At 42.1% G+C, this 21270-nt stretch overlaps 1 protein-coding gene across 1 annotated transcript in view; it reads right to left on the reverse strand.

Moving 5' to 3' along the window:
• Nucleotides 1–19733: 19733 nt before the first annotated feature.
• LOC120020079 (calponin-3-like) overlaps nt 19734–21270 on the reverse strand; it is a 38113-nt gene continuing 36576 nt past the window's right edge. Inside the window, exons 6-7 of the mRNA XM_038963517.1 lie at nt 21149–21270; nt 19734–20644 (exon numbers count right to left, since the gene is read on the reverse strand). The exon at nt 21149–21270 is cut by the window's right edge and continues 25 nt beyond it. Of these exons, the coding sequence (XP_038819445.1) occupies nt 20255–20644; nt 21149–21270 (512 nt within the window). The 3' untranslated portion in view covers nt 19734–20254. The remainder of the gene's footprint in view (nt 20645–21148) is intronic.

Here is a 21270-nt window from a genome sequence, read left to right on the forward strand (position 1 = left end):
GTTGTTGATGTGTGCAGAAGGTCCCTGGTTCGCGCCCGTGTCGGGGCGAGGGGACGGTTTAAAGTTATACTGTAACATTGATCCCGTTGACCCGGATCACTGGTTGCTGCGGAAAAGGAGGAGGTTGAAAGGGGGGTGAGTGTAACGGATGTGAAATGGCTAGCTAGTTAGCGGGTACGCGCTAGTAGCGTTTCAATCAGTTACGTCACTTGCTCTGAAACCTATTAGTAGTGTTGCCCCTTGCTCTGCAAGGGCCGTGGCCTTTGTGGAGCGATGGGTAACGATGCTTCGTGGGTGTCAGTTGTTGATGTGTGCAGAGGGTCCCTGGTTCGCGCCCGTGTCGGGGCGAGGGGACGGTTTAAAGTTATACTGTTACATTGATGCTGTTGACCCGGATCACTGGTTGCTGCGGAAAAGGAGGAGGTTGAAAGGGGGGTGAGTGTAACGGATGTGAAATGGCTAGCTAGTTAGCGGGTACGCGCTAGTAGCGTTTCAATCAGTTACGTCACTTGCTCTGAAACCTAGAAGTAGGGTTGCACCTTGCTCTGCAAGGGCCGCAGCTTTTGTGGAGCGATGGGTAACGACGCTTCGTGGGTGTCAGTTGTTGATGTGTGCAGAGGGTCCCTGGTTCGCGCCCGTGTCGGGGCGAGGGGATGTACTAAAGTTATACTGTTACATCTACAAAGTGTTGAAAGCTTCCCACAGTTATGTCAAGTTGGCTGGATGTCCTTTGGGTGGTGGACCATTCTTGATACACACGTAAAACTAATAGGTGTGGAAAACCCAGCAGCATTGCAGTTCTTGACACCCTCAAACCGGTGTGCCAAACACCTACTGCCATACCCAATTATTTAAAATAACCAGGCATCCTCTACTGATGGGATGAGGTCAATATCCTTCCAGTCCCGGTTGAAATATTATCGATTATGTTGGTTCCAAGATGGCAGCATGTCAAGTCGTTTGTCTGTGACTAGTACATTTTAACCTACTAATAATCTATTTATTTATGGTTGCGTAACTTCCTTGTTGTGTGGTGCAAACTATATTGTTTTTGCTGGTGTAAAGATCACGGGTCCTCCTCAACTCGGCACTTCATTACTTGAAGTTTACCAAAGTAACCCTATCTCTGGCTGGCCTGAGTTCCTCCATCGTCCGCGGAGTGTCTTGTCCAAGCTGCTCGTTTTTGCTCTTCGCCTGGCTGTCAGTGGCAGCTCAACCCGTTCTCTCTATCTCCCTCAACACCCAATCTACTCACACGCGCAATCACATTGACTCACATACACGCTGTCCCTCTCTCTCCTTACCTTCGTTGGCCTCTTATTTTTTTGTCCGAGAAAATTACAATTTACGTGGTATTGCTTTGTGCACTGACTTTACTGAACACTGGAGAAAACGAACATTGTCGCTGGGTGAGTACATCTGACAATGTGCTCTCCCGTCCATTAGACATTTTGTCTGCAGGAACTCGCTCTTTTTTACTCGGTCCACTCGTCCAAGTGCCGATGCATTTGTGGCATGATGTGAACAGTACGAATTTGTGTCACTACCAAAGTCTAATGGTTTTAAATGACTGTTTTGTATTGTCTGGAAACTCACTTGTAGAATTCGCTTGCAGGAGGTCTCTTAAAAATGAGAAGCCGTGCAATGTTATTAAACAGAGGTGCCTAGTTATTCTTCTTTTGTTGATATCAGGTAACGTGCAACCTAACCCTGGCCCTGATATGCAATGTCTCCAAACCCCCTCTGATTTTAAATCAAGATCTGGTTTTGGTATTTTTCATTTAAATGTACGTAGCCTGTTGTCAAAAATTGATGGGGTTAGGATTTGGGCTAAATCAACTGATGCTTATGTAATTGTGTTTTCTGAAACCTGGCTCAGCAAGTCTGTTTTTGATAAGGATATTTTTTTAAGTGGTTACAATGTTTATCGCACTGATCGGGTTAAGAAAGGTGGGGGGTGTGGCTATATATGTAAAATCTAAATTCCATGTAAGTGTGGCAAAGTCTGAAACTATTTGTAAACAGTTGGAATTTCTTGCTTTGAATATTGAGGTTTCAAAGGGCCTCTCTATATCTGTGACTGGCTGTTATAGACCCCCCTCTGCTCTCGTGATGCATTTTCTACTTTGACACACCTTATGTCTAAACTTCTTTACAGTGAAATGATCTTGATTGGTGATCTCAACTGGTGTTGGTTAAAGCCTGTGTCTGATGATTTAAAAATGTTTTGTAATTCTATGAATCTTACCCAGTTGATTAACTCACCCACTCGCCCAAATCTTAAATGCCCAGATAAATCTACCCTGATTGATTTGATATTGACAAATGTTCCACATAAATATTCTGCGGTTGGTGTTTTTTGTAATGATTTAAGTGACCATTGTGCTGTTGTTGCTGTTAGAAATACTAAGGTTCCAAAGACAAACCCACATTTTATTCGTAAGAGAAATGTGAAGTGTTTTAATGAGCAGGTTTGTTTTATTTTGACTGGAGCAAGATTGAGCTTATCCCTGATGTGGAAACTGCCTGGATATTCTTTCATTATGTTTTTTTCCAAATAGTAAACAAACATGCCCCATTCCGCAGGTTCAGGGTTAAAGGGCGGGATAATCCATGGTTTTCTTCTGAGCTGTCTTGTATTATTCACGACCGTAATCTAGCCCGGGCTAAAGCAAGGAAATCTTGTTCTGATGCTGATTGGCTTATTTTTAGGCGGTTAAGAAACAAGTGTTCTTTTCTTCTCAGGAAGGCCAAGTCTGAATATTTTATGTCTGTTACCACTGATAACCTGAATGACCCTAGAAAGTTTTGGAATGCTATTAAGTCTATGTCTGGTAACAGTAATGTTAATGAATTACCGTCATGTGTTTTGAAGGACTCTGTTGCTATTGTAACGGATGTGAAATGACTAGCTAGTTAGCGGTGGTCCGCGCTAATAGCGTTTCAATCGGTTACGTCACTCGCTTTGAGACCTTGAAGTAGTGGTTCCCCTTGCTCTGCAAGGGCCGCGGCTTTTGTGGAGCGATGGGTAACGATGCTTCGTGGGTGACTGTTGTTGATGTGTGCAGAGGGTCCCTGGTTCGCGCCCGGGTCGGGGCGAGGGGACGGACTAAAGTTATACTGTTACACTAGATATGACAAAACTGAAATGCTGAATTGTTTCAATGAGCACTTTGTATCATCTGGTAGGCTGTTTGATTCATTGTCCTCTGTCTCTGTACAACCCTGTGTGGATGAACCAGTGTCCTCTGTCTCTGTACAACCCTGTGTGGATGAACCAGTGAGAGCTGGTCAAACTTTTAGCTTTTTGCCATTCTCAGTGCAGGTGGTACATAAAGCTCTGAAATCCTTAGATCAAAGAAAGCCTGCAGGTCCTGATCTTTTGGATCCCTGCTTTTTAAATCTGGCAGCTGATTTCATAGCTGAACCACTTACATATCTGTTCAATCTAACCCTGGAATGTAATGAAATTCCAAAGATCTGGAAATCAGCATTTGTCCTACCACTTTTAAAAGGGGGAGATCCAACTCTTTTAAATAATTATAGGCCAATCTCAAAGCTGTCACCCCTGGGGAAAATACTTGAAACCCTTGTAAGTGAACAGCTAAAAGAGTTTTTATTTACTAACTCTATTTTATCAATGTACCAATTGGGCTTCAGGAAGAAGCATAGCACAATTACAGCAGCCATGAAGGTTTTAAATGATATCACTGAAGCCCTTGACAAAAAACAGCACTGTGTCTCACTTTTTATTGATCTCTCTAAGGCTTTTGATACAGTTGATCATGCTATACTAAGGCAGAAATTGTTGAGTGTAGGTCTTTCGGAGCATGCAGTTGCATGGTTTGCTAACTATCTGTCTGATAGAACTCAGTGCACTCAATTTGATGGGCTTATGTCTGTTAAATTGTCTGTCCTGAATGGTGTGCCCCAAGGCTCTGTACTTGGTACTCTCTTATTCACTATTTATATAAATGATTTAGACAAAAATGTCCAAAATGCACAACTTCATTTTTATGCTGATGATACTGTTATTTACTGTTGTGCCTCGTCTCTTACAAAAGCTTTCCAAAACTTGCAAACTGCTTTTTATACTGTTCAACATACCTTGTGTCAATTGAAGCTTATCCTCAATACTGACAAAACTAAACTAATGGTGTTTTCTAATGCAAGAAATAGACCTCTGAACCTTTCACCTATTACTACCTGTCAGCGCAAGGAGATTGAGGTTGTAACCTCATATAAATATCTTGGAATTCTAATTGATGACGGCCTCTCTTTTAAATTGTATATTCAACAACTTACAAAAAAATTGAAGCTGAAATTGGGATGTTATTTTAGGAATAAGGCCTGTTTTTCTTTTGAAGCCAGAAGGAGGCTAGTATCAGCTACATTTATGCCTTTACTAGACTATGGGGATATTTTATATATGAATGCTTCCGCTCAGTGTTTGAGATCAATTGACACTCTTTACCATGGCACTTTGAGATTTATTTTAAACTGCAAAACCCTTACGCACCACTGCACTTTGTATACCAGGGTTGGCTGGCCTTCTCTAGTCACTCGTAGGCTCAGTCACTGGTATACTTTTATTTACAAAGCCATTTTGGGTTTACTACCTTTTTATTTGGGCATTTTTATTGTTCAGAAATGTGGTGGGTACTCTCTTCGTTCGCTGGACTTTATCCTGCTAACTGTTCCAAATGTCCGAACTGAATTTGGTAAAAGGTCTTTTATGTACTCTGCGCCATCGTCTTGGAACACCTTACAAAATAATTTTCAACTGGAAGAACTTGTCCCGATTGGTGTTTTTAAATCACTGATGAAGGATTTTGAGGCTGATTCCCTGACCTGTCAATGTTTTTAATTTGCTGTTTTTGATTTTGTTATACTCTTGTGAATTCAATGGTTTTTACTAGATTACTTGTAGTTTTTCATGTTGTCTGTCTGTAATTTTTGTAATGACTTGGTGCTGCCTATCTTGGCCAGGACGCTCTTGAAAAAGAGATTTTAAATCTCAATGAGCCCTTCCTGGTTAAATAAAGGAAAAATAAAATAAAAAGGCACTTAAGTATTTTGTCTTGCCCATTCACCCTTTGAATAGCACACAAACATAATCCATGTCTCAATTGTCTCAAAGGTTAAATAAGGATTTTTAAGCCGTCTCCTCTCCTTCATCTACACTGATTGAAGTGAATTCAATAAGGGATCATAGCTTACACCTGGATTCACCTGGTCAGTCTATGTCATGGAAAGAGCAGGTGTTCCTAATGTTTTGTACACTCAAGTGTATGTGTGTACATTGTACAATCAATTGGTGAGAGACAGAGCCTCAAATATCACATTCATTTGTACATATCCACTCTACACGTGAATTGCAACAAAGTTGGTTCATGTTTCAGTCACATCTTTGGTCAGGTTCTTGTGTCAAACAAAAACACCCTAATGATTGGTTCACAATAGAGCTTCCCACAATGCAGCCGATGGTTGCAGGAGGAAGTCGGTGAAGAGCAACTGCAGAACACTTACAATTGACTGCAGTCAAAACATCATGACCTTTGATCACATGATTTATGTAAAGTTCATGCAGTTGACATGTAGGCGCAAGTAGGACAATTTTTGTCCCCATAATGCAACACACTTTGAAAGACTTCACAAAAGTGATCGGCTCAAATATGCCCATTGACTACCAGTCTGCTTGGCAAGCGTCCCCGGAAGTCTTGCGATGTTGGGCCTCTGGGTTTAGAACTGCGATAATACTGTATAGTCTGTACTCACCACAACCAGAGTAGCTAAATGATAGAAACCTCAGTTTCTCTACAAAGAATCATAGTGTTTGACCAAAACTAATTTCCACTCATGAATCACACATTCTGTAATGCAGCCCTAATCCAACAACCACAGGAGCATTCTATAGGCTTGGTCAAACACAGGGAACAGTGTTATGTGTCATTTAGCCAATAATAATTGGTGTGTTCGAGCGGTAAGCCTAGCGAAGCCGACTAGAAACGAAGCCGACAATAGATGAAAGTCGGCGAATGAAGTCGGTGGAGGTACATCTGCGACAGCCAAAAGTCGGACACTAGTTGTTTTCCAACAGCAAGGCTCAGATCAACATGGCAGTGCCAACATAGCTTTAATGTATAAATTATTTTAAAAATAAACGTTTCCCTACCCCCATATCACACACTCAAACTGAAAACGTGTGTACAATTAATTGGTTAGAGAGAGGTTTCAAATATCCCTTTCATTTGTATCCCCTGTAGCTTTAGAATCACAACAAAGTTGGTTCCTGTTTCAGCCGTGTCTTTGGCCACGTCCGCTTGGGTCAAACAAAAATACCATAATGATTGATGACAAATAGTGTCTGCCACAATGAAGGTGATGGCTGCATGGTGCAGTTGGTGAGAAACAACAACATAAAGGTGAACATCAAAACTTGCATGACCTTTAATCACATGATTTTTGTTTTCATGCAGTCAGCATGTAAGTCTGACAACCATAATGCAACACACTTTGAAAGGTGGTGATCATCGATTTGACAAAAGAGATTACCTCTGTCTAGGGCCAGATTATTCCCATTTTGAGCCAGTCACAAATCTTAGATTAATTTCCAGTTCAGGAAGTACAATCATGTGAACAAATGAGTTGATGAAATTAGGTTCATGCCGGATATACAGGCAACTGCCAAAATAAAGGAAACACCAACATGAAGTGTCTTAATAGAATGTTGGGCCAGCACGAGCTAGAACAGCTTCAATGCTCTTTAGCATTGATTCTACAAGTGTCTGGAACATTCTTCCTCCAAAAATTCCATAATTTGGTGTTTTGTTGATGGTGGTGGAAAATGCTGTTTCAGGCACCGCTCCAGTATCTCCCAGAAGTATTCAATTGGGTTTTAGTATTTGGTATTTTATTACGATCCCCATTAGCTGTTGCGAAAGCAGCAGGGGTTCCTGGGGTCCACACAAAACATGAAACACGACATAGTACAGAACATTAATAAACAAGAAGAGCTCAAGAACAGAACAGAAAAAATATAAACACAACATGTGAAGTGTTAGTCCCATGTTCCAAATAAAAGATCCGAGAAATGTTCCATATGCACAAAAAGCTTATTTCTCAAATTTTGTGCACAAATTTGATTACATCCCTGTTAGTGAGCATTTCTCCTTTGCCAAGATAATGCATCCACCTGACAGGTGTGGCATAACAAGAAGCTGATTAACCCTTGTGTTGTCTTAAGGGTAAAAAATGACCGCCACTATGTTTAACAGCAGGGAAATCCCTCTAAATGATATTTTTTCAACTTGAAATTTGATGTTTTTTTCCTAGAGTGACCCCAACATTAGAAAGAGTGAAACATCCTGGAGATCCTGGAGATGACAAATTTGGAGGATTTCCGTAAATATGGAGACAACTGGAAAAGAATGGATTAGATTGGCCTGCGTGCCTACACAGGGCTGCTAATTTTAACGGGTGTATACATAGGTACCGAGGCGAGGCTACATGTAGTCTCTGGGATGCACACATTCTCAAGAATGTTACGATTTGATAACTGTGAGTCAAGACCTGCAAGACGTGTGAGAGACAAACTGGCGGCCATAAGAGAGGTCTGGGAGAAATGGGTGGAGCGTCTGCCATACCTCTACAACCCTGGGCCTGAAGTAACAGTGGATGAGCAACTGGTTCCATTCAGAGGTTTAAAAAAAAAAAAAAAACATATCTGTAATGGAAGTGATTTTCACTGTTCATTTTATTATGTATTGCTGTAATATCATTGATTTATGTGATTGTTTTCTGTGATACTGATACTAATTACTGATAGTTATCTCTTTTGTCAAAAGGTCGCTGTCCTTTCTGGCAGTATACAGTCATGGCCAAAAGTTTTGAGAATGACACAAATATTAATTTCCACAAAGTTTGCTGCTTCATTATTTTTAGATATTTTTGTCAGATGTTACTATGGAATACTGAAGTATAATTACAAGCATTTCATAAGTGTCAAAGGCTTTTATTGACAATTACATGAAGTTGATGCAAAGAGTCAATATTTGATCTGTTGAACCTTCTTTTTCAAGACCTCTGCAATCCGCCCTGGCATGCTGTCAATTAACTTATGGGCCACATCCTGACTGATGGCAGCCCATTCTTGCATAATCAATGCTTGGAGTTTGTCAGAATTTGTGAGTTTTTGTTTGTCCACCCGACTCTTGAGGATTGACCACAAGTTCTCAATGGGATTAAGGTCTGGGGAGTTTCCTGGCCATGGACCCAAAATATCTATGTTTTGTTCCCCGAGCCACTAAGTTATCACTTTTGCCTTATGGCAAGGTGCTCCATCGTGCTGGAAAAGGCATTGTTCGTCACCAAACTGTTCCTGGATGGTTGGGAGAATTTGCTCTCGGAGTGTTTGTACCATTCTTATTCATGGCTGTGTTCTTAGGCAAAATTGTGAGTGAGCCCACTTCCTTGGCTGAGAAGCAACCCCACACATGAATGGTCTCAGGATACTTTACTGTTGGCATGAGACAGGACTGATGGTAGCGCTCACCTTGTCTTCTCCGCACAAGCTTTTTTCCGGATGCCCCAGACAATCGGAAAGGGGATTCATCAGAGAAAATGAGACGGTCCTGGCGCTTCCTGGACTTTCTTGGGCGCCCTGAAGCCTTCTTCACAACAATTGAACCGCTCTCGTTGAAGTTCTTGATGATCCGATAAATGGTTGATTTAGGTGCAATCTTACTGGCAGCAATATCCTTGCCTGTGAAGCCCATTTTGTGCAAAGCAATGATGACGGCACGTGTTTCCTTGCAGGTAACCATTGTTGACAGAGGAAGAACAATGATTCCAAGCACCACCCTCCTTTTAAAGCTTCCAGTCTGTTATTCAAACTCAATCAGCATGACAGAGTGATCTCCAGCCTTGTCCTCGTCAACACTCACACCTGTGTTAACGAGAGAATCACTGACATGATGTCAGATGGTTCTTTTGTGGCAGGGCTGAAATGCAGTGGGAATGTTTTTTGGGGATTCAGTTAATTTGCATGGCAAAGAGGGACTTTGCAATTAATTGAAATTCATCTGATCACTCTTCATAACATTCTGGAGTATATGCAAGTTGCCATCATACAAACTGAGGCAGCAGGCTTAATATTTGTGTCATTCTCAAAACCTTTGGCCACGACTGTATGCCCAGCAAGCCAGCAAAGTATGGCATCAAGATATGGGTGGCCTGTGACGCACAATTCAGCTACGCTTGGAAGATGCAAGTCTACCCAGGGAAGCCGACCAATGAAGGACCGGAGAAAAAACAGGGGATGCAGGTTGTGCTTGATGTGACAGATGGACAGAAGGGGGCACAATGTCACGTGACAATTTCTTCACCTCTTGTGAACTCAGCCAGCAGCTCCTGAAGAGGAAGATCACCATGGTTGGCACAGTTAGAAAGAACAAGCCAGAGCTCCCCCTGCACTCCTCGCAACAAGGGGAAGAGAGGCCTTCTCATCAAAGTTTAACTCCACCCACACCACCACTCTAGTTTCTTACCTCCCAATGACTTCCCGCTGGCCCCTGGTCATCTTCCATAACATCATTGATGTGTCCTCATACAATGCCTTCGTGATATGGAACAAGATCAACACCAACCTGGATGCCTGATGAGCGGAACAAGAGGAGGGTGTTCCTGGAGCATCTGGGAAAGGCACTTATAACCCCACACATTCAAACAAGGGAGCGCCTCTCCCTCACAGCAGTCTCTGCAGTGCTTGTGAAAGCTGTTCAGGGGGCTGAATCTTGTCCTGATCCACCTGAGGCTGCAGCTGGGGCAGACGAGAGGAGGAGATGCCAATTCTGCCCCCCAAAGAAGGACTGTAAAACAAATACTATGTGCTGCACATGTGAGAAATACATCTGCAAAGTCCATGCACACACACTTGCATACTGTCCTACATGTGCTAATTAGAGTTGATTGATTTCTGTTCTTCATGTTTTTGTTTTGTATATATTATCTTATTTTATTCTTATTTATTGTTGTTGTTTATACACATTGTGGGTGTGGGCAATGGTTAAAAAAATGGGAGAAGACTAGTATTTTGTAGTTGAATTCCTCATTGTACAGTATAGATACTTTCTTAGGCTATACAAGTGCTATCTCTTGCTAAAAAATGTATGTTTACACCTATGCAGTACCTTTAGCAATAATAATAATAGTAATAAACCTATACTATAGTAAAGAAAACAATTATGACAGGTGTGTTGTAATGAAAATGAGTGGTGTCCACTGATTAAATGCAGTCTTCCTGCATTGTGAAGAGGGAAAACACAGATATTCACAACGTTTGTGATGAATGACAGGTTGTTTCTTTATGCAAAATAGATTCGGGTTTTAAAATTAAATTATGTTGCTTTATTTTAGGGGTTTAGTGAAGGCGGGTCATTTTTTACCCTTAGGACAAGGGGAGTATACAGAATGTTAAGACTACACAAGGGTTAAACAGCATGATCATTTAACAGGTGCATCTTGTCCTGGGGACAATAAAAGGCCATTCTAAAATGTGCAGTTTTGTCACACAACACAATCCCACAGATGTCTCAAGTATTGAGGGAGCATGCAATTGACATGCTGACTGCAGGAATGTCCACCAGAGCTGTTGCCAGAGAATTTAATGTTAATTTCATAAGCCGCCTCCAACATTGTTTTAGAGAATTTGTCAGTACGTTCAACAGGCCTCACAACTGCAGACCTTATGTAACCACACCAGCCCAGGACCTTCGACATCGTCTTCTTCACCTGTGGGATTGTCTGAGAGCAGCCACCCGGACAGCTGATGAAACCTAGGACTATTTCTGTTTGTAATAAAGCCCTTTTGTGGGGAAAAACTAAGTCTGATTGGCTGGGCCTGGCTCCCCAGTGGGTGGGCCTATGCCCGCCCAGGCCCACCCATGGCTGCGTCCCTGCCCAGTCATGTGAAATCCATAGATGAGGGCCTAATTTATTTATTTAAATTGACTGATTTCCTTTTATGAACTGTAACTCAATAAAATCATTGAAATTGTTGCATTTTGCATTTATATTTTTGTTCAGTATTGAAATAATATAGCCCAAATAATTCATGTTCCTTCTTAGGCTCCCTGTCTGGCTTCTGACCTATTTAGACTGTTTATATGCTGTTTAATACGACATGTAGCCTATTTGAAATGATGAGCGCTTCTTAAAGTCACCTTTTCCTGTTTATTAAAATAGTTTTTATTAAAATCATATGGTTTGGTTTCAAAACTTCAAAACAAAAATGGTAGGTCCAGTTAGTCACACAAATAGATGGGGCTTGGTTAAATTGTGATTTTAATGAATGGAGCAAATTTGGAGCAGCATTTTTTTTTCTTTTTTTCTTTGAGCAATGACATGCTGACTGCAGGAATGATTCCGACCATCACCCCTGGTGAGACAAAACCGCGACTCGTCAGTGAAGAGCACTTTTTGCCAGTCCTGTCTGGTCCAGCGATGGTGGTATTGTGCCCATAGGCGACGTTGTTGCCGGTGATGTCTGGTGAGGACCTGCCTTACAACAGGCCTACAAGCTCTCAGTCCAGCCTCTCTCAGCCTATTGCGGACAGTCTGAGCACTGATGGAGGGATTGTGCATTCCTGGTGTAACTCGGGCAGTTGTTGTTGCCATCCTGTACCTGTCCCACAGGTGTGATGTTCAGATGTACCGATCCTGTGCAGGTGTTGTTACACTACGATCAGCTGTCCATCCTGTCTCCCTGTAGCGCTGTCTTAGGCGCCTCACAGTACGGACATTGCAATTTGTTGCGCTGGCCACATCTGCAGACCTCATGCCTCCTTGCAAATCAAATCAAAGTTTATTTGTCACGTGCACCAAATACAACAGCTGTAGACCTTACAGTGAAATGCTTACAGTTACAAATAACGCAAAAAACCCCACATAATAGCACAATTGGTTGGGCTCCTGTAAAACTTCTGCCATTTCTTCCAGCGCCATTTTTAATCAGCATGCAGATGAGCAGGGACCCTGGGCTATCTTTCTTTTTGTGTTTTTCAGAGTCAGTAGAAAGGCCTCGTTAGTGTCCTAAGTTTTCATAACTGTGACCTTAATTGCCTACCGTCTGTAAGTTAGTGTCTTAATGACTGTTCCACAGGTGCATGTTCATTAATTGTTGATGGTTCATTGAATAAGCGTGGGAAACAGTGTTTAAACCCTTTACAATGAAGATCTGGATTTTTACTAATTATCTTTGAAAGACAGGATCCTGAAAAAGGGAGTTTAGAGTTCAGAAAGTAGAACAGAAGTGTCATGGACAAACTCATTTTAATTAGATCAGGTAGGTGTGTTTTAACTGTTGCCAAATAATGACATGAACATATATTGTCGAACCCAGGCCACCTGCACCAATGCCCATGTCACGTATAATGATAGACAGGCACAGGAATACAAAATAATTTTTTATTTCTCTACCCAAAATAGAGTACGTCATGAACATGACAAACCCCAAAACAAACACGTGTATATATATAAAACACGTGGCTATAACCCAAACAAAGAGCGAGGTGTGAACCTCTAATAAGTACACGGGACGAGACCCGTAATAACAAGTGCACACTAACACGAAAGCCGATACAACAGAGCACAGGTACTCACAAGACCAACGGACATGGAACAATAATAAGCAAGGACAATGTGGAACAGATGGCACATATATACACATACTAATCAGGGATAATGGGAAACCGGGTGTGCGTAATGAGACAAGACAGTCCAGGGTTGGTGGTAATGATCCAGTTCAGTGACACCTAGAAGGCCGTGACGTAGACCTCTGGAGCTGGTGAACGGAATGAGCAGTAGTACCGGGGGAATCCGTGACAGCCCAATGCCCTAACCACTGTCCCAATAAGGGATATCTCTAAGGAATGTGCATATTGGGCCAGTACTTTTACACCCAGTCAGAAGAAACCCTAACCCTTTTTTCCCTAGGCACTTATGTCAATTATCATTAAAACAGGTTAACATGCCCCATCAACATTAGACAACCATGTTCTGTGTATGTTTGGTGGGACGTTGATGGAATATTCTCCTAATCCACAGAAAACTGGACACATGAATGTTCTTGCAACGTTCCCATGAAATGTGTCTAGAACATTAATATCTTAAATTTGGAGAACATGGTAACTACGTTCTGGGTAAATTCTATTTGACATTAAGGGAAAGGTCTCTTGGAAACATTCCTTGCACATAACAGGAGCATTCCTATGGAAATGTTATATGACCTAAAGTTGTGGGAACGTTTGTTGTTAGCTGGGTACAAGTTATTTTGAGGTTGAGGGGGGCACTATTCACTATTCAAAATCTGTGTGAATTTCTATGATACAACTGTGGCTTGGAGGTTTTGGCTAGTTCATGTTACAGATGCTCCCCTAGGCTTCTGCTCTTTGAAGCCTGATGAGCTCATTTTTACAGCCTGATGCTATTTACCTCAGTAAAACAGTTGATTTCCAAATGTTATGTTATGACTTGATTACGGCCTGGGGCATACAGTGGACAGCAATCATCCATGACCACATGATGATATGGTTTATCCTAATAATACACTACATTAATGACAGTGTCTCCTTACATTCATCACACTCTGGTCAATTTATCCTACAGTACAGAACATGTTGTCAAAGTAAAGTTACTTTAAGATTGAATTATCCCACAGGATTATAGAGACTGCAAACATCTGGTCACAAGAAGTGACATTTTCCCTCCCTCTCTGTCATCCTTCCCTGACATAAAGGTCAAAGTTCAACAAAAGTCAGCCAGGAGTAACTGAGGAGTTAAAGTGTAGGTGTGGACTTTGACTGACTGCTGAGGAAAAGCAGAGAGTCGGGGAGCTACAGTAACACCTATGGATGACAGAGTGGGAAGGTGGTTATTACCAGGTGTGAAGTTGTAAATACCGTTTGGATGCATTAACGTGCTCTGAACTCGTTGAGAAATACTGATTGGCTAATTCTCAACAAGCTGCGTCAACCATTAACTTAAAGTACAGCTATCATGCTTGTAAACAAATTATAGTGTTCAAAAACAATATTAATAGACTGCTTTTTATAATAAATATGGTCACATTTAACTGCCAAAAATGATGTTATGGAGGTAATTTCCTTAGTAGGTGACGTCAGAGGTCAGCATGTGGGAAAAGTCGGAGCTCAGGGATAATAGACGAGTTCCTCACTCGTAATTACCAGTTGGGGGGGCGTTCAAGTGGATCTTCCCCAGTTGTATATGTGGTAAATACCACCTTTCCACTTCCTCTCCACTTTGAAAACAAGACATGACTGAGAAACAGTGCAATGAGGGTTTTGTGATGTGTTGTAACAAATCTGCCTTTGGTAAGCTGGCTATGATGACTTCTTTGATCGTTTAGACTGCGGAGCATTGTCGCCTTGGTGGCTAAAGGGTTCGGAGTTTGATTCTTCATGTTCTTGCAAACAATACCCCCAAATTTGCAGCAATATATACCTCACACAGGCAACTCAGCCAATTTTACTCACCAACTCTTACTTTTAAAACATGACTTTCCTTATACCTGTGTCCCAAAATCCAACCTCAAGCACCAGTGTGAGAACTTGACCTTGTGGAACGATTTGGGAAACATTTCCAGGCCTTGTCCTTCCACAATTGGTGCCTCCGACAGGGAAGAGGAATGTGTTCAGCTGGAGATAGAGGCCTGCAGGAAAATACTCCTCAGGATTAAAACTCAATACAAGTTTATACATCTACACTAGTCTGTTTTAAATCACACTGTATTGGTTCTAATCACACCATTTCTGAGTCTTGACTTGTAAGAGCCTATGTAAAATAAATGAATGATATATGAATGAAATTAATGATGAATCATCAATGAATGAAATGTGTGTGTGTGCGTGCATGCGTGAGTGTAGAGTATACATACAGTATACATACTGACATTGAGATTGCAAGACACTAGGATCCACATGGTGCAGACGGTGAACATCAACCGATGCTGCAATCATATGAACAGTGTATTTCGAGGGTCAGACCAGTTCTGTAACCACAAACTGGAGAAAACATTTTGAAATAAAAAACAAACACATGCTTTTTCATTAGATAAAGTCAGGTAGGCCTACAACAGCCTCTGTATCAAAATGTTTTCTCATGTACTGAACAATACCAAGACCAGCCCCTCCAGACCCAGACAGGTCAAAAAATTATATGCATAATTCTCTTTAAAGGCAGGGAGAGGGTGTGTTGGTGGAATGGTGAGTCCATCGTTCCAGTGTGTGGGAAGACCACCCAGTTCTACCCCAGCTCCGCTCTGGGAAATTTAAATAAAGTTTCATTGTGGGACTCACTTCCAACTAGGAAACCTGGCCCAGCTGCCAAAACTATCCCTGTTATTTACTACTATGCTGTAGAAAGTATGGCTCTGAGGCTTATTTGTCATTCATACCAAACGTGTTTACAACTGAGCTTTAAAGACATGCTCCGGAACTTTGGAGACTACTAAACTGGATGTGTCAATGTGTAGTTCATACATGCATAATCTATGAGGTAAAACAGAATTACGGTTTTACCTCAATTAGCCACTAAATCCCTAGTTTGAAAGCAACTGTTTTTCTGGAAGCTGGCCTGCGCCATTTTCCCTACATTGTCCCCCACGTGGGCCAGCCCAATAGAAATTAGAGTTGAACCAATGAACTTCAGCCCCTCGCCATACGAGTGACCGCTAGCAAGATGCACATCATGCACCCACAGCAGAGAGAGAAATGATGAGAGAGAGCAATGAAGTTATGTAAGTCTACCAATGGAAACTGAATGGGAACTCAAAGTCTGAGATAACAGGAAAAATGTTGTACCCAAGGACCCCGTATGGGGTTAAGAACCATTACACATGATGACGTACATCTATCTATTAGGCTGAAGTGCCCAAAGTCTCTGAGTGTTGTGCCACAAGGTTGGACATTCAGCTTGGTTTGAAAGGAGGCTTTGCCAAGGTAACAACATTTCTCCCTTTCCCTTGTACTCTCCCTAATTGAGTCTTGTATTATGGAGGGTGAATTCCACAAGCATACAAAGAGGGGATTATTCCTCCTGGCCATAGACTCACTAGACTAGAGGTTGTTGACGGGAAGAGAGCGAGAGCGGTTGACCATAGAGGTTGTTGACAGGAATAAAGAGAAGGGAGGAGATCTCAAGAACCCCATTGGTTGCTAAGAAGTCTGTTCTGTTGCTCCCCAGTCAGTTGGGGTCTAAGCCAGTCTTTCTGCCACAGTGGCCTTTCACAACACACATCATTCCTGGTTGTGCTCTTGTCTACTACATGTTCAGCCTAGTGGTTAGGACACGGTGTGCTGTAGAGGGTATCCCAGGGTTGCTGGCAATCTCAGATATACTAAATAATATCTGAAGGTCAAACCATACTGGCACTAGCCTGAGTCCCAGATAAATTATTACTGTGCTCTTGCCAACTTCTATGTATTTCTCCTGCCAAAGCAGCACAGACAGACTCAGGTGGCAGTATGACTTGACCTTCAGATGTTATTAGTAGGTAAAACAACACCAGTGGGTTCTCAGAGTGACTTCTGTTTAGATATAACTGTAGAATGCATGTAAGACTTTATGAAACAAACATTTATTGGTACAAAAGAATCAAAACAATAGAAGAAATATCTATATAGGGACAAATGGCAATAAATACCACATCAGTGGATGGGGCTCTACACACAGAAAGGGGGCATTATGGCACAAGGAATCAACAGGATATAAAATAACATTTAAAAATCCATAAGTTTGGTCATGTGACAGAAACTAACATTTGAGATTCTCTTCTAAGAGTATTAAAAAGCCTTTCCTGCAGTCGAATGACCAAAGCACCTCTAGTGGCCTCATGGGTCCAATGTTATTCATATTTTTCATAATTAATAAGCATGACTTTTCAAACGCTGAAATGGTTCTGTTATAGTTCGGTCTTCTGTGATGTACATAAAGTGTAATTTTGGGCGTTTGGAATACATTTCAACTCTATATCTGACATGGTACAGGTGTCTTCTTTTTTTAAGCCCACAACCATGTGTGTGAGGTGTATACTTTTGTTTAAAAGTAGATTTGTTTAAGACTATCAAGAAACACTGTGACCCTGATTTAGCCCACTGCAGTAATAGGTTAAAGAGGCAAAAAAACTACAAAGAGAACTACAAAAATATTCCAGTGCTTTCAAGTCAAACTGGGACTAGACAGTCATAAACATCTTAACTTCAACCATTTATCTTTTCTCCTGCCAACCTTCTCTAAAATATGATTGCTTGATTAATCAGAATGGACATAGAAAATGTACACTGAGTGTACAAAACATTAGGAACACCTTCCTAATACTGAGTTTCACCCCCTTTTGCCCTCAGAACAGCCTCAATTCGTTGAGGCATTGCCTCTACAAGGTCTCGAAAGCGTTCCACAGGGATGCTGGCCCATGTTTACTCCAATGTCAATGTCAGTGTCAAGTTGGCTGGATGTCCTTTGGGTGTTGGACCATTCTTGATACACACGGGAAACTGTTGAGTGAGACAGTTCTTGACGAAAAACCTGTGCGCCTGGTACCTATCACACTTAACTATTTTGTCTGCCCATTCACCCTCTGAATGACACACATACACAACCCATGTCTCAATTGTATCAAGGCTTAAAAATCCTTCTTTAACCATCTCCTCCTTCATTTACACTGATTGAAGTGGATTTAACAAGTGACATCAATAAGGGATTATAGCTTTCACCTGGATTCACCTGGTCAGTCTGTCATGGAAAGAGCAGGTGTTCCTAATGTTTTGTACACTCAGTGTAAGTCTCTTACCAAAAATCACCACTGAGCAGTAGACTTGTGGTTTTGATTTGAAGGAGAGGAAATAGAGGACAAACAGTAGAGTATATTGAAAACAAGGAGGAAGGAAGTAAGGAAACATGATGTGACGGAATGCTTCTTTCACAGAACTTCCTAGTTGAGTTACTACAAAACCCATAACTACAAAACCCATAAAACAGAAAAGGACATGGCACATTCTTGACATTATTCTGATTGGTCGAAAAATATGGACATTCTAATGAGAGTTTAAAAGGAATGCAAGAAAGATAAGGCAACATTTCACTTACAGTTGAAGTGGGAAGTTTACATACACCTTAGCCAAATACATTTAAACTGAGTTTTCACAATTCCTGACATTTAATCCTAGGAAAAATTCCCTGTCTTAGGTCAGTTAGGATCACCACTTTATTTTAAGAATGTGAAATGTCAGAATAATAGTAGAGAGAATGATTTATTTCAGCTTTTATTTCTTTCATCACATTCCCAGTGGCTCAGAAGTTTACATACACTCAATTAGTATTTGGTAGCATTGCCTTTAAATAGTTTAACTTGGGTCAAACGTTTTGGGTAGCCTTCCACAAGCTTCCCACAATAATTTTGGCCCATTCCTCCTGACAGAGCTGGTGTAACCGATTCAGGTTTGTAGGCCTCCTTGCTCGCACACGCTTTTTTAGTTCTGCCCACATATTTTCTATAGGATTGAGGTCAGGGCTTTGTGACGGCCACTCCAATACCTTGACTTTGTTGTCCTTAAGCCATTTTGCCACAACTTTGGAAGTATGCTTGGGGTCATTGTCCATTTGGAAGACCCATTTGCGACCAACCTTCAACTTCCTGACTGATGTCTTTAGATGTTGCTTCAATATATCCACATAATTTTCTTTCCTCATGATGCCATCTATTTTGTGAAGTGCACCAGTCCCTCCTGCAGCAAAGCACCTCCACAACATGATGCTGCCAGCCGGTTGGGATGGTGTTCTTTGGCTTGCAAGCCTCCCCCTTTTTCCTGCAAACATAACGATGGTCATTATGGCCAAACAGTTCTATTTTTGTTTCATCAGACCAGAGGACATTTCTCCAAAAAGTATGATCTTTGTCCCCATGTGCAGTTGCAAACTGCAGTCTGGCTTTTTATGGAGGTTTTGGAGCAGTGGCTTCTTCCTTGCTGAGCGGCCTTTCAGGTTATGTTGATATAGGACTCGTTTTACTGTGGATATAGACACTTTTGTACCTGTTTCCTCCAGCATCTTCACAAGGTCCTTTGCTGTTGTTCTGGGATTGATTTGCACTTTTCGCACCAAAGTACGTTCATCTCTAGGAGATAGAACACATCTCCTTCCTGAGCGGTATGACGGCTGCGTGGTACCGTGGTGTTTATACTTGCGTACTATTGTTTGTACAGATGAACGTGGTACCTTCAGGCATTTGGAAATTGCTCCCAAGGATGAACCAGACTTGTTGAGGTCTACAATTTTTGTTCTGAGGTCTTGGCTGATTTCTTTTGATTTTCCCATGATGTCAAGCAAAGAGGCACTGAGTTTGAAGGTAGGCCTTGAAATACATCCACAGCTACACCTCCAATTGACTCAAATGATGTCAATTAGCCTATCAGAAGCTTCTAAAGCCATGATATCATTTTCTGGAATTTTCCAAGCTGTTTAATGGCACAGTCAATTTAGTGTATGTAAACTTCTGACCCACTGGAATTGTGATGCAATGAAATTATAAGTGAAATAATCTGTCTGTAAAAAATTGTTGGAAAAATTACTTGTGTCATGCACAAAGTAGATGTCCTAACCGACTTGCCAAAACTATAGTTTGTTAACAAGAAATTTGTGGAGTGGTTGAAAAACGAGTTTTAATGACTCCAACCAAAGTGTATGTAAACTTCTGACTTCAACTGTATAGGGCAAAAAACATTTGTTTTTAAAAAAGCTAGCAAGGATAGTAAAATTATTGTTCTGTTGATAACAAAATCAATCTCTCTCACACTCTTTATATTACAGTTATACCAGAGTAACACAATTTGCATCAGTTTAAAAAACGTCATCATAAGTGGTCCCACAAAACTGTATCAAACTAAATATATAGGCCTATGGTTCATATGATCCATAAAGGGACTTGGACATGTTACTCCACTCCAATTCCGGTAGAAGGCCACTATAACGTCACATATTCCCAGACACACTGTGTTACACTTATCCCAACTGGGACTACTACTACACAGGGTGACTTTTTGACAACGCAAAAAAAAAGCGCTGTTGTCAAAACAAGCGCACATTTTTTTAGCTGCCAAAATGGGGCACACAGAGTCAAACGGGAAAATATGAAATGACACCCTATAGAGGGGAATAGTGTGCCATTTGACACACAGTCAGTCTAATAGTCGATGCCCTGGTCCTCGTCATAGTGCCCGCTGTACTGCTGTTGGTACCCACCCCGGTACTCCTCTTCATCGTCATGGTGATACTGGTACTCCGCCTGGTAGTCGCTGTCACTAATCTCCGATCCATTGGTCCCTGTTCCCAGGCTCCCGTTGCCATGGCTACCAGCATTGTTGCCGAGGGTAACGGGAGAGGTGGGCTCCGTGGGGGAGGTGCAGTACTTGGGGTCGTAGATCTGCCTGCCCAGGCCGTAGCTGCTCATTCCCTTCTGGGATGCCACCTTGTTGGTGCCCATCTGCAGGGAGATGGTGGAGCTGTCTGCTGTCTGTCCTGCCGACTTCTGGTCGTAGATGTCACGGCGGGTACCCGGCGCCGACATGCCAGCCTGGGGGAGAGGGGGGAGGGGGAGCGGATGCAGGACAGAGGGGGAGAGGAGGGATGGAGGACAGAGGGGGAGAGGAGGGATGGAGGACAGAGGGGGAGCGGAGGGAGGGAGGGAGGGAGAGAGTGGGAGTGGAGGGAGGGAAGGAGAGAGGACAGGGGGGAGCGGAGGGAGAGAAGGTTAGGTTGATGGTTAAGTGGGAGTGTGTGTGTGTGTGTGTGTGTGTGTGTGTGTGTGTGTGTGTGTGTGTGTGTGTGTGTGTGTGTGTGTGTGTGTGTGAGAGAGAGAGTAAAAGGGTGTGTGTTTGTGAGAGAGAGCAAGAATGTGTGTCTGTGTGTGCGTGCACCTGGCCACAGTAACCTTTAGTTGGTAGATGTCTCACTCTGATACAAGATTACTGCTAATTGCTTCCTGGGATTATAGTGGCTAGGAATCCACTGCAGCAGAACCATTGAACCACAAGAACCACAGTACTTTATACACCACAGACGAACAGTACACTCTTACCTGGCTGGCTCCTTTGTTGGTTCCCATCTGCAGACTGATGGTAGTCTGGTCGTAGGGCTTGTCCGTCTGTGACTTTGGGTCGTATAAGTGTCTCCTGGTCCCGTACGCTGTCATACCAGACT

This window comes from Salvelinus namaycush, chromosome 25 (genome assembly GCF_016432855.1).
Source record: "Salvelinus namaycush isolate Seneca chromosome 25, SaNama_1.0, whole genome shotgun sequence".
In the NCBI taxonomy this organism is placed as follows: domain Eukaryota; kingdom Metazoa; phylum Chordata; class Actinopteri; order Salmoniformes; family Salmonidae; genus Salvelinus; species Salvelinus namaycush.